General features: G+C 33.3%; 1 protein-coding gene across 1 annotated transcript in view; it reads right to left on the minus strand.

The window, feature by feature from the left end:
- The window catches only part of LOC108739991 (nose resistant to fluoxetine protein 6-like), an 86,586-nt gene extending 84,632 nt beyond the window's left edge, over nt 1–1,954 (minus strand). Inside the window, exon 1 of the mRNA XM_025975531.1 lies at nt 1,610–1,954. Within this exon, the coding sequence (XP_025831316.1) occupies nt 1,610–1,799 (190 nt within the window). The 5' untranslated portion in view covers nt 1,800–1,954. The remainder of the gene's footprint in view (nt 1–1,609) is intronic.
- Nucleotides 1,955–14,313: the final 12,359 nt, after the last annotated feature.

Raw genomic sequence — 14,313 nt, forward strand, 5'->3', positions numbered from 1 at the left:
TCCTTTTCTGGCCTAGTGCTGTTCTCTTCTACTTTTCGCCGGTCAAATCAAAGGTCACATCGCTAGAGAAACTAGACGAAGTATACATTTTTTACGAAAATTTTTTAGCAAAGCTGTTATTCAAACACCCATACTGACAGTTTCGTAATTTAATATTCTGATTCTCAATCTCAATTATTGAAAATTTTTGTTATAAATAATGGAAAATGAAAATACGTATTTGAATTGAGAAGAATTTTAAAAATGAATTGCATTATAGTAGACTACAGATAGGAATTATTATTAGCAGATATTAGCTGATATTAATTAAAATTATTTCTTTAATTGATCGATATGTCCACATTTTGCTTTAAGCAATTGTTCACCCTTCCGGTAAACTCATGTATAACTGCTCGAACCATTAAACTTATACATTTAATTATCAGTTGATATCGTTAACTATTTCTTTTTTTATTTTCCACTTGCTTTTTTTACTATTGTTATCTGTAGTCTGCTGTATTGTAATTGATTTCTTAAAATTCTTCTCAGTTTGAATTCGTATTCTCATTTTCCACTCTTAGTAACAATAATATTTATTAATTCATTGAGAAGCAAAATACTCAATTACTATCTCTCTCAGTATGGGTGTTTTATTGAAAACATTTAACTTGTATTGTTTGTTTTGAAGTTCTGAATGTCACAGCCATCTTTGTAGAAAAACTTTCTGTATAAGACTATAAAAATCCATACAGGGTGTTCCATTTGAAAAAGTTGGAAGTTAACCAAAACCGCCAATAAATGTTTAACATTCTGTGTGCAATTAACTCACTTTGAAAGTATGGATGGAAGGCTTGAATGAATAGAATTCAAAACTGTCATAATATATAGGGTGTTCTATTTAAAATAACGAAGTAGATGTGAACTTCTGGTATAACCGGAAATGCTACGTAGATGCCGTTATTTTAATTGAGTAGAGCATACCCAATGAAGCTATTGTGCTAATTTTCAAAATTTAAATCGAAGTAGTTTCTAAAATATTCTAATGGGTGGTCAGCGTGAGACACCCTGTATATAAATAGTTTAACCGACTTATTAAAGTACAAAGTAGAATACCATTAAATACTTCTACCAATGGATGGTCTACAAAAACTCGACATACTTATATAGATGTGCCCATTACTCAAAAGTAAAACCGACCGAATTGTTGTGGCAACTTCCTATTTTAATATAGGTAGGTAGATGTATGGTCAAAGTATGTAGACTCTTGCGTAATAAACACCGTTAGAAATGGACCTTTAAATTGGTAGGTATATTTATTGTACGAAATTTATATATTTATATTTAAATGTTAAAGTATTCCATTTATTTGTGATAACCTCTAAATGTTTGTAGTAAATGTAAATTTACATAACTTACATAAAACAAAGTTCTGACAATAACATCTTAATCTCTCTTGATGAGAAATATAGTTCCCAGATATTTCTTTCAATGAAAAGAATATTGATGTGAAATGTAAAAAAAAGAATCATTTCGTTTACAAATACAACAAGAAATCGTTAGCAGAAATAAATTTAATTTTAGTTTAATATGAAAGAGTTAATAAAGAAACTAGACGTAGGTAGGTACATACCTTCATAGGCCCAAAGTGTTAGATTACTGAGTTGGTTCAAATAGAGATAACTGTCATCGACGCACTGTTTGTTGTTCGAAACTGATACGTAATTCGGAAGTTTAGGAAAGATTGCATTATCGGAAGACAAATTTCGGATCCCACTGACAATGATTGCTTGTAAACACACGAAACACAAACACACTATCATGGTTAAACGAAGCTACTACTTGAATATGTCGAGATTAACTGAATGATTAAAACTTGTTCCGAAAATAATTTTTCAAACTCTATCTTTACCACGGGAAAGTAAGCAGTTTACGGAAAAGAATCACAATTGTGAATGCATGATATACACTAAGAACGTCCTTCAATTACCAGCTGCACTTTTCATTTTGTTTAATGCGTAATTATTAATAAGAAAATTGAATATGATTTAATTAATTACGTTCACTGCTTATTTTTTTTTTCTGGTGACAGAATTCCACTTACCTACGTATTTTAATGAATCAAGTGCCTTAATAAAATACATCTAAGGTTTGTGTGACTGTTTAAAATGATTAATAATATGATATACTTATACAAGAACATCGAGAGTACACTATGTCTAGTAAATAATTAAAATAATATTGAAATTTTATTGTTACCCTACATTTTACGTTTTCATAATTACCTGTTTCCTTTTAAGTACTTAAAGACACTTTTCGGGTATTTTTATTACCAGCGTCAAGGTCATTTTCGTGCTGGGCCTAGAAAACTGAAAGGACCAGGAGCAATAAAACAGATTGCTGAGGCGCGTGAAGTTAGGCACAAAAATGAAGCACAACAATTTTTATTTCATAAAATGTATAGTGCTTAAAATTAGAAACCCACCACAATATTACCGTGAATAAGTTACGGCACTTGCAGGTTACTGTGGGTGACTTCTGTCTTATCCATAGAAGTGAAGCGCAGCAAAATTTTCTTTTATGAAATGTATACTGCTCCGTTAGTGTCCTTAGTGCTTAAAATCAAATACCCACCACAAATGAGTAACTCGTTCATTTCACTCCTTAACTGCTCAATTTATCCGGAAAAAAAATGCTGTTCCCTAAGGATAGGAAAATTAGTTTTATGTTGTCATTGATGATCTTTGACACGTATTGTCACGCTCAATTCGAATACGGTGTCTTCACCATTTATGTTACATCCCTAATTTGTTAATTATTTATTTTAATTACCTGATTTTAATGCAAATTAATTATTTTGGCGTGACCGGGGGTTAGGTACTAAGATGACAAGATAGGCATGTTTTAAAAACAACAACAACTTTATTAAAAAAAAAATAATATAGAGAATTGAGTTGAATGTTTACAAAAAAGGTCTTCCTCTCAATGTAGACCATTCAATACACATCATCGCCCAGGAGTAGTGTCACCAACACTAAGAGTTTGCCACCCGTTTCTCTTTTTAAGGGTAGACTTTATTCCTTCGCGTTCCGGAATCGACTGATTGCGATCAGATCATCGATTCCCGTTCACGTGTCAAGCTGTTTTGATTATCCAGTGATTATTTGTCCATAGTTCAACATGGGTCATTCACTGGTTCCAGAAGTTTCTCTGGTTTAGCTGATTTAATGAAAAAAACCGACGAAGTCCTAATTGATGACTTCGGGAAGTTCAATAATTTTCCCAATGACCAGAAAATACGCTTATTTTGCAATTAAATGAACCCGATATCCGTTTCATGAATTTGAAAAGAATAGCAACGTTATAATTGTGAAATATTTAATTAATTTTGAAATATGTTTTGACGTCTAAAATGGTTTTTTAAATTTCCGTAAAACTTCACTGCGTGCTATTAAGACATCACCGCGAGCGAAGCCGCGGGTTAAATCTAGTATACCATATGTACTAGTACTAAGTGAAATAAGCAAAGTCTGTAAATAAAGAAATAGGGTTTATAAGCACCGTTATATAAATATAGATGTTAGTGCATTTTGATAAAAGTATGTTAAACAAATTAATTGTTAAGTACACTTGTTTAAAAAAATACCTACAGAACTAGAATATTTGCTTCAATATGTTCGTGTGTCGCGTATTTCTCAAAGAAAGTGGAATAGCTCATCATAATGGGACTGACTTTATAAAAAAAAAAATACTCGGCTGCATGTCAATTGGACACTGAACTACTGTTTTGCATTCGTTAAAATATTTGACCCTCAGAAAGAATGTAAAAATGTAGTTCCAAATCTTCCTGTAAATATACATTTTCTGTTGTGTACTTTATACTTTATAGACAGATATTTTTTATACTTGTAAGGTGTTCGCTGCTTTGATAATTACTCAAGTTACTTTTTGTTGTTGTTCTTTTGTATTATTTTATAAACTTTATAATAAAGGATTTTGTATGTATATATAATATATATGTGAAATGCTTGTGAACTGAACAAAGACATATAACGTGTGAACGAAAATAGTAAGGTTGTTGAAAAAGTAATAAAACATTAAGGACTACAAGACGCAATATGTAAATTATTCGACGAAAGTCACTAAGAGAAACAATGAAGTCCTGTAATTTATTCACGGTGCTTATGTTGTGTTTCTAATTTTAAGCAGTAAGAAGCACTAACTTACGAAAAAAAAAATATTTCTAACACCTTGTGCTTCATTTTTGTGGCTAAGGCGGAAGTCACCCACAGTATCTTGGAAGTGCTTACTCACGATGCTTGAGGTGGGTTTTTAATTTTAATCACTATGAAGAACTAACGAAGCACTACACAATTCATAGAAGCAAAATTGTTGTGCTTCATTTCTGTGGTTAAGGCGGATGTCACCCACTAAAGGTGGATGTGTACTGCAATTCCAGAAAAGTAACTTTTTTAATAGTTATAAAACCACGCCCCCTCCCCCGAAAATATTTTTGCGTTCGCCCCTTCTTATAGGTATACGCTATGTTTGATCAATATTTCGAAATATTTGTAATATATAATGTAACGTAATGATGTAAGTACTGTACGTGGAAGTACATGTGATTGTGCAATTCGGCAAAAGCTTCTCGTAGAGTCTTTTTCAATATCTAAAATACAGGTTCGCATTCTCCTCTTCAAATCAGTTTATCATGTCCCTCAATCGTCGCTGTACACTACTGTTTCCGAATTTAGTTGTAGTCGATTAGGTCACAGCTTCCGATATAAGATTCCGAAAGAATATTGTCTTTTCATCGGCTGCACTTTAGCTTAACACCATATCTTTTAATTCCAAAGAAGTAAATGGTCTTCGTTGAACAATTTCTATTACCTTCAAAAGTTATATAATTTCTTAAATAAATAATAACATTTCATTGGTTCATAAGTTTATTAAAATTCTGCATTAAAAATTTATCGAAACCGCCGAAATTGAAACATCAAGTTTAAATTAAATAAATAAAAATTGTGTCACGAAATACTTTTACCAGGTGAATTAAATACTTATTTTTCCGCAGACATTAAGAAAACAGAATTTTTGATTAATACAATTCCAAACCGGGAAATAGATTCCCTTAATTTAAACTCGGGAGTCACTTTTCCAGGCAAATAACTAAAAAGAACTAGAATAGAAACTTGCCCTAGGGAAGAAGAGTTGGTGGGTTCCTGAATCCACCTGATTAAGAGAGCTCGAAGTTCTTTAACAAAACACACATGAAAATTTAAGTATAATATATTAAAATAATAAACAAGAAGCACAGAATTAAAAGGATCAGTACCAAAAACAAAAAATTCAGAAAAATAAACTCAAATTAATCCCCGCAGAGTTTCTATCACCGGGGGCTTAAACACAGACTCAATTAAAGGCACATAAGGGTACTCAGATCAAAACCAAGTAACAAATAACCCACATAGGGTAATTGAGTTATCCGAACAGACTCAGTAATCGAACAAGTCACAAAAAAATGCCTGGATACCTCACTCAAATATTCACGTAAAGTAGAATACTTATCTGGAGGTGAATCCCACGGGCAAAATTATTCACTAAGAAAGAAAAAGAAATCCCTATTGTATACACAAGGCTTAAACTCATACCGGACAAATACTCGAATCTGAATGACCTTAACAACCTATTAAAGAGCATCCTGACATTGTTATTCATTCCCCTCATTGTCTACCGAGGTAAAAAAGGCCCGTGTCACCTCGAATGCTCCTAATCTAATAAATAAGCTCTTCCCACTAAATCATTACCTACTGTCCGATAATCTGAAAATCCAACCCAACCACATATCCACTAACTCCTCTCCTCCCTTGCAATATCGTAAACACAAGCCTACATTTTTCGCGTTAACTCCACCAACAAAATATCCAAGCTAAAACCTGGCGCATTAAGTCAAAGCAAACAGGACAGGACACATTCCTTTTCTGTGTTATTATGAACTGTCCGAAGGTCATCGACACACTCCTTTCGAAATGCTTCAAGATGTTTACCGAAACCTACCGGTATTAATCGCCCCGACCATCTCGCCCTTAGTCCATTCAATGCCCTAAATGTTTTGCTTTTGGACATAACACCACTTCCTGTATTCAAAAAGAGCCGCTGTGCTACCGCTGAGGTAGAAAGCACCCATCGTCTTCCTCTCCATCCTGCTCCAACTGCAAAGACAAGTATCTTGCCGTTGATTCCAAATGCCCGAAAAGACCATTCCAAAAGTCTTTTACACCAACCAAGACTATGAAACGAGGATAAAGGTTGTACCTTAAACCGTATCAAAAAGGATTGGGGCTTTTTTTATGAGTAAAACAAAGCTTCCAATGAAATTACCAAATAAACCTCTAACTGATATCAGCATTGGTAAATTTATAAAAGCATTAAAAGTACCTAATTTTCGAGGTATATTTTCACGTGATCGATTACCTACGAAAATTAGAAAAAATGAGTCGGGTGTTATTAATTTGGATAACGATAGCGGAAAGGGAACCCACTGGACTGCCTATAAGAAGAAAGGATCTAACGTAGAGTACTTTGATTCGTTCGGTAATTTAAGACCACCATTGGAAGCGATAAATTATTTTAATTCAGATGGATTATGTACAATAACATATAATTATACCCAGTATCAGTCATATAACACTTGGAATTGTGGACACTTATGTATTGATTTCTTATATAAAAAATAAAGCAGTATATAAGATACAACAGTTTGTTTTAATCTATCATTGGTATCGGTTTAAAACAAAGAGAGTGAAAAGAAACCCATACAGACAGACGCTAAAATGTCGTATCTGCTCATGTTTACTAATAAGAGATCTTCCATTTTAAGTAATGACTTTTATCCACCAATACATTTAGATGAGAATTCGTCCTACGAGATTGGTTTAATAGACCTTGACGTAAATAACGCTATACCTAACATTGATTTAAAAAATAATAAATTTTATTACATAGTCGATGACAGTGATGACGACAACGATGAAAGTAAAACTAATAAAATTCTTAAACTTTCTCCAAAGATAATTGATAAGAAAAAAGATAAAACTAGAGCAATAGAAATACCTATAGGGAGTTATGAAGTAAAAGATATAAACGACTATATACAGGGCCAGTTGAAATTAATGAAAGAAAATGATACAGTATTGCGAATTCATGCAAATAACAACACGCTAAAATGTGAAATAAAGTGTACAAAAGATATTGATTTTTCAAAAGACGATTCAATCGGGCAATTGTTGGGATTTAATAAAAAAATTCTAATAAAGGATAGACATCATATTTCTGATTTTCCAATCAATATTATACCAGTAAATATAATTCGTGTTGAATGTAATCTTGTTACAAATGCCTATACGAACGGTGAATCGGTACATACGATTCATGCATTCTATCCAACCGTTCCACCTGGATATAAAATTGTAGAGAAACCAAATAATGTTATTTATTTACCGATAACCACTCACATTATAAATAATATAACACTTAAAATAGTAGACCAAAATGGGAACTTAGTTAATTTCAGACAGGAGGTTATAACAGTCGCACTACATCTAAGAAAGATAGTAAATTAAGAAAAAAAGAGATATGGTTGTAAGATTTAATGGTAGCAGTAACAACGACAATAGAACCAGTGAAGATATATATGGACCAGCTACAATTAACAAAATTAGTCATAAAGAAGAGTCTAAAAGACTAACATCAGAAAACAAAAAATTTTTAATATCACTCGGTTTCAAATTGAAAAAGTAACAAAAAAGAAAAATGATGAATATACTACAAGTTAATGAAAAAATTAACTTCGATAATTCGATAACAAATATCGAATTACATTCTCATCAACCGTATGCAGCAAATACATTTAATTACAGCGATGAAATCAGAATTCCGATACAACAACAAGATATTCTAACGTTACCGAGCGAAAGTTTTCTACATTTGGAAGGAAAATTAATAAAAACCGATGGAAACAAACCGACAACTGTTACGTTAATTAACAATGCATTTGCCTTTCTGTTTGAAGAGATTAGATACGAATTGGGTGGAGTAGTAATTGATCGTGTGAAAAATCCTGGTATAACAACTACACTGAAAAACTACGTTTCCTATAATGGAAATGAAATGGTCGCTTTACAGAATGCCTGTTGGTTACCACTTGAAGATGACGCCACAGTCATACTCGATCCAACAACAAAAGAATTTGAAGTATGCATACCTCTGAGAATGCTATTAGGATTTGCTGAGGACTTTAAAAAAATTATTCTCAACACGCGACAAGAATTGGTATTGATTCGATCAAATACCGATCTCAATTCTACTTATGATAAAAATGGGACGGAGAAAAGTAAAATTGTAATAAATAAAATTGTATGGGAAATGCCTCACGTAACTGTTTCCGATTACGAAAAAAATCAAATTATTGGACCAAATTGAAAAAATGTCACTCTTCCAATCACATTCAGAAGTTAGGAATAACATGAATATCCATTACTTCAACAAACTACACGTCATACGTGGACCGTCAAATAAGCATCATATTTAGAACAACCACGATTTATCATCGCAGGTTTTCAAATCGACAGAAAACATAACCCGAAATCCGATGATTCGCAATTTGGTCATTGCAGTTTGAAGTCTATTAGATTACATTTAAACTCTGAAATTTATCCATATGATAATGATGATATTCGATTAGAATTTGAAACTGCTGAAGATGTAGCTGCTAAAACGTCGGCGTATTGTCTAATTATTCACGAAAGATTTGTAAATTACAATCCACTTACAAGTGTTGTGCGTATTTTATAAAAAAAAAAAATGCCCGTTAAAATTAAATACAGATGCCCTAAATGTAAAGGTGAAACTAATGAACCTGATACGGGTTGTATTCCTTGCAATTTTACAGAGTATATCAAGACAAAAAGTGGACATAAACACATTTCAACCACCTATTTTACTGAAAAAGGACCCTCAGCTGATAAGAATTAGTCATAAGTTCGTATCAGTATCGTGTGACCTATTTTTATGTGTTTATTATTATTATTCTCTGTTTTTAATATAAAAAATGTACAGTAGTAGATAGTAATGTTCAAAAAAGTTTAGTGATGCATGCTGTTGGTGCGAGAATCTGTTTACGGCATGTTGGTGCGATATATTGATGCGGCATCGTAGCGCAACGAGAAGGGGAAAAGGGTTTGCAACGTATCGTAAGAACGCGAAAAAGAAAAAAACTCGGTCTCGACACGTCGAAGGGACAACACGCACAATATCTGTTAATCTTAATAGAATTAAAGTTAAGTTATTTTTTTTTTGTCAGAATTATGTTTGAGTTCATTTGTTTTTGTTATAATAAAGTTGCTAGTCACGAGTTTCCCTAATAGTTAGGGTGGTCCTTCGAATAAAACAAAACGAAACAAATAAGCGAAAATCACGACAACAATAAACATGGTCAGTTCGAACCGGATTCACGATGTCCAGACCTAAAGAGCTAGTTACAGACGGTTATATCGAAAAAGAAGTAAGGAATCAAATACTCAGTAATCGAACAAGTCACAAAAAAATGCCTGGATACCTCACTCAAATATTCACGTAAAGTAGAATACTTATCTGGAGGTGAATCCCACGGGCAAAATTATTCACTAAGAAAGAAAAAGAAATCCCTATTGTATACACAAGGCTTAAACTCATACCGGACAAATACTCGAATCTGAATGACCTTAACAACCTATTAAAGAGCATCCTGACATTGTTATTCATTCCCCTCATTGTCTACCGAGGTAAAAAAGGCCCGTGTCACCTCGAATGCTCCTAATCTAATAAATAAGCTCTTCCCACTAAATCATTACCTACTGTCCGATAATCTGAAAATCCAACCCAACCACATATCCACTAACTCCTCTCCTCCCTTGCAATATCGTAAACACAAGCCTACATTTTTCGCGTTAACTCCACCAACAAAATATCCAAGCTAAAACCTGGCGCATTAAGTCAAAGCAAACAGGACAGGACACATTCCTTTTCTGTGTTATTATGAACTGTCCGAAGGTCATCGACACACTCCTTTCGAAATGCTTCAAGATGTTTACCGAAACCTACCGGTATTAATCGCCCCGACCATCTCGCCCTTAGTCCATTCAATGCCCTAAATGTTTTGCTTTTGGACATAACACCACTTCCTGTATTCAAAAAGAGCCGCTGTGCTACCGCTGAGGTAGAAAGCACCCATCGTCTTCCTCTCCATCCTGCTCCAACTGCAAAGACAAGTATCTTGCCGTTGATTCCAAATGCCCGAAAAGACCATTCCAAAAGTCTTTTACACCAACCAAGACTATGAAACGAGGATAAAGGTTGTACCTTAAACCGTATCAAAAAGGATTGGGGCTTTTTTTATGAGTAAAACAAAGCTTCCAATGAAATTACCAAATAAACCTCTAACTGATATCAGCATTGGTAAATTTATAAAAGCATTAAAAGTACCTAGTTTTCGAGGTATATTTTCACGTGATCGATTACCTAAGAAAATTAGAAAAAATGAGTCGGGTGTTATTAATTTGGATAACGATAGCGGAAAGGGAACCCACTGGACTGCCTATAAGAAGAAAGGATCTAACGTAGAGTACTTTGATTCGTTCGGTAATTTAAGACCACCATTGGAAGCGATAAATTATTTTAATTCAGATGGATTATGTACAATAACATATAATTATACCCAGTATCAGTCATATAACACTTGGAATTGTGGACACTTATGTATTGATTTTTTATATAAAAAATAAAGCAGTATATAAGATACAACAGTTTGCTTTAATCTATCATTGGTATCGGTTTAAAACAAAGGTAGGGAAAAGAAACCCATACAGACAGCCGCTAAAATGTCGTATCTGCTCATGTTTACTAATAAGGACCTTCTATTTTAAGTAATGACTTTTATCCACCAATACATAAACGACTATATACAGAGCCAGTTGAAATTAATCAAAGAAAATGATACAGTATTGCGAATTCATGTAAATAACAACACTTTAAAATGTGAAATAAAGTGTACAAAAGATATTGATTTTTCAAAAGACTATTCAGTCGGACAATTGTTGGGATTAATAAAAAAATGCTAATAAAGGATAGACATCATATTTCCGATTTTCCAATAAATATCATACCATTAAATATAATTCGTGTTAAATGTAATTTTGTTACAAATGCCTATACGAACGCTTAATCGGTACATACGATTCATGCATTCCATCCAACTGTTCCACCCGGATATAAAAACAAATAATGTTATTTATTTACCGATAACCACTCACATTATAAATAACATAACATTTAAAATAGTAGACGAAAATGGGAACTTAGTTAATTTCAGACAGGAGGTTATAACAGTAAGATAAGATAAGATAGTAAATTAAGAAAAAAAAAGAGATATAGTTGTAAGATTTAATGGTGGCAGTAACAACAACAACAATAGAAACAGTGAAGATATATGTATGGAACAACCACAATTAACAAAATTAGTCGTAAAGAAGAGTCTAAAAGACTAACATCAGAAAACAAAAAATTTTTAATATCACTCGGTTTCAAATTGAAAAAGTAACAAAAAAAAATTTTTAATATACTACAAAATAATGAAAAACTTAACTTCGATAATTCGTTAACAAATATCGAATGACATTCTCATCAACCGTATGCAGCAAATTACATTTAATTGCAGTGATGAAATCAGAATTTCGATAATACTGCATTAAAAATTTATCGAAACCGCCGAAATTGAAACATCAAGTTTAAATTAAATAAATAAAAATTGTGTCACGAAATACTTTTACCAGGTGAATTAAATACTTATTTTTCCGCAGACATTAAGAAAACAGAATTTTTGATTAATACAATTCCAAACCGGGAAATAGATTCCCTTAATTTAAACTCGGGAGTCACTTTTCCAGGCAAATAACTAAAAAGAACTAGAATAGAAACTTGCCCTAGGGAAGAAGAGTTGGTGGGTTCCTGAATCCACCTGATTAAGAGAGCTCGAAGTTCTTTAACAAAACACACATGAAAATTTAAGTATAATATATTAAAATAATAAACAAGAAGCACAGAATTAAAAGGATCAGTACCAAAAACAAAAAATTCAGAAAAATAAACTCAAATTAATCCCCGCAGAGTTTCTATCACCGGGGGCTTAAACACAGACTCAATTAAAGGCACATAAGGGTACTCAGATCAAAACCAAGTAACAAATAACCCACATAGGGTAATTGAGTTATCCGAACAGACTCAGTAATCGAACAAGTCACAAAAAAATGCCTGGATACCTCACTCAAATATTCACGTAAAGTAGAATACTTATCTGGAGGTGAATCCCACGGGCAAAATTATTCACTAAGAAAGAAAAAGAAATCCCTATTGTATACACAAGGCTTAAACTCATACCGGACAAATACTCGAATCTGAATGACCTTAACAACCTATTAAAGAGCATCCTGACATTGTTATTCATTCCCCTCATTGTCTACCGAGGTAAAAAAGGCCCGTGTCACCTCGAATGCTCCTAATCTAATAAATAAGCTCTTCCCACTAAATCATTACCTACTGTCCGATAATCTGAAAATCCAACCCAACCACATATCCACTAACTCCTCTCCTCCCTTGCAATATCGTAAACACAAGCCTACATTTTTCGCGTTAACTCCACCAACAAAATATCCAAGCTAAAACCTGGCGCATTAAGTCAAAGCAAACAGGACAGGACACATTCCTTTTCTGTGTTATTATGAACTGTCCGAAGGTCATCGACACACTCCTTTCGAAATGCTTCAAGATGTTTACCGAAACCTACCGGTATTAATCGCCCCGACCATCTCGCCCTTAGTCCATTCAATGCCCTAAATGTTTTGCTTTTGGACATAACACCACTTCCTGTATTCAAAAAGAGCCGCTGTGCTACCGCTGAGGTAGAAAGCACCCATCGTCTTCCTCTCCATCCTGCTCCAACTGCAAAGACAAGTATCTTGCCGTTGATTCCAAATGCCCGAAAAGACCATTCCAAAAGTCTTTTACACCAACCAAGACTATGAAACGAGGATAAAGGTTGTACCTTAAACCGTATCAAAAAGGATTGGGGCTTTTTTTATGAGTAAAACAAAGCTTCCAATGAAATTACCAAATAAACCTCTAACTGATATCAGCATTGGTAAATTTATAAAAGCATTAAAAGTACCNTTCGAACCGGATTCACGATGTCCAGACCTAAAGAGCTAGTTACAGACGGTTATATCGAAAAAGAAGCAAGAATTCAAAAACTTCACGTCGCAAAAAGGGTGAGATCGTTCTAATTTATGTTTACCTTCCTTGTTTTAACCCTTTAACGTTAAACGTTGTTATTACCTATCCCTCCATCCAATGTACGTAGCATTGATTCAAACACGTTTTTCTCGTAAAATTACTCGTAATAATTTGTTGCATCTGCTGAGGCGGAATGTGATTGATTTCACGTCACATAATTTCACGTTCAAAAAAGAAAGGTACATATTCAAATAAAATTTTATCGTTTGTTTGGTCATCATGTCTCCAGGGAGGAAAAAGATGTCTGAAGAAAAAAGCGAAGAAATTTTAGTGTTAACACACGCACGTAAAGTCATATGTGAAAGATTAGACAGGTTTAAAGCGTTCTTAGACAATGAAATAGACGAGATATTTCAAGTAGAAATTAGACTCAAAAGCGTAGAAGAAGACTTCTCAGAATTCGACAAAATACAAACAAGATTAGAATACTTTCAATCGCAAGAAAAACAAAATCGTTTAACCTCGGAATCGTTATTTTACTCAGTTATTGCAAAAGCGAAACGAAAAATTGCAGATCATTTTCAAAAAATGAAAGATGAAAAATTATTGTGTAACGCTCACGGAAATGTTCCTGAAAGCGTAAGCGGGCTATCGGGTACCGGCGCAATTGCTAGACTTCCAAATTTAGGATTACCAAGTTTTTACGGAAAATATGAGACATGGTATAGTTTCAGAGATATTTTCGAATCGGTCGTTCATAGCAGAACAGATCTAAGCGAAATTGATAAATTTTTATATCTAAAAATATGTTGTAAAGATGATGCGTTAAAACTAATTGATGCTTTAAGTGTCACAGCTAGCAATTATTCTATTGCATTAGACTTGTTACAAAAAAGATACGAAAACAAAAGAGCTATTATAAATTGGCATGTTAATCATATTTTATTCAATCTACCAAGCGTATTAAAAGAATCATCAATTCAGTTGCGAAAGTTGTTGGACTCAATTCACCAG

This window comes from Agrilus planipennis, unplaced genomic scaffold (assembly GCF_000699045.2).
Source record: "Agrilus planipennis isolate EAB-ADULT unplaced genomic scaffold, Apla_2.0 scaffold244, whole genome shotgun sequence".
Classification (NCBI taxonomy): domain Eukaryota; kingdom Metazoa; phylum Arthropoda; class Insecta; order Coleoptera; family Buprestidae; genus Agrilus; species Agrilus planipennis.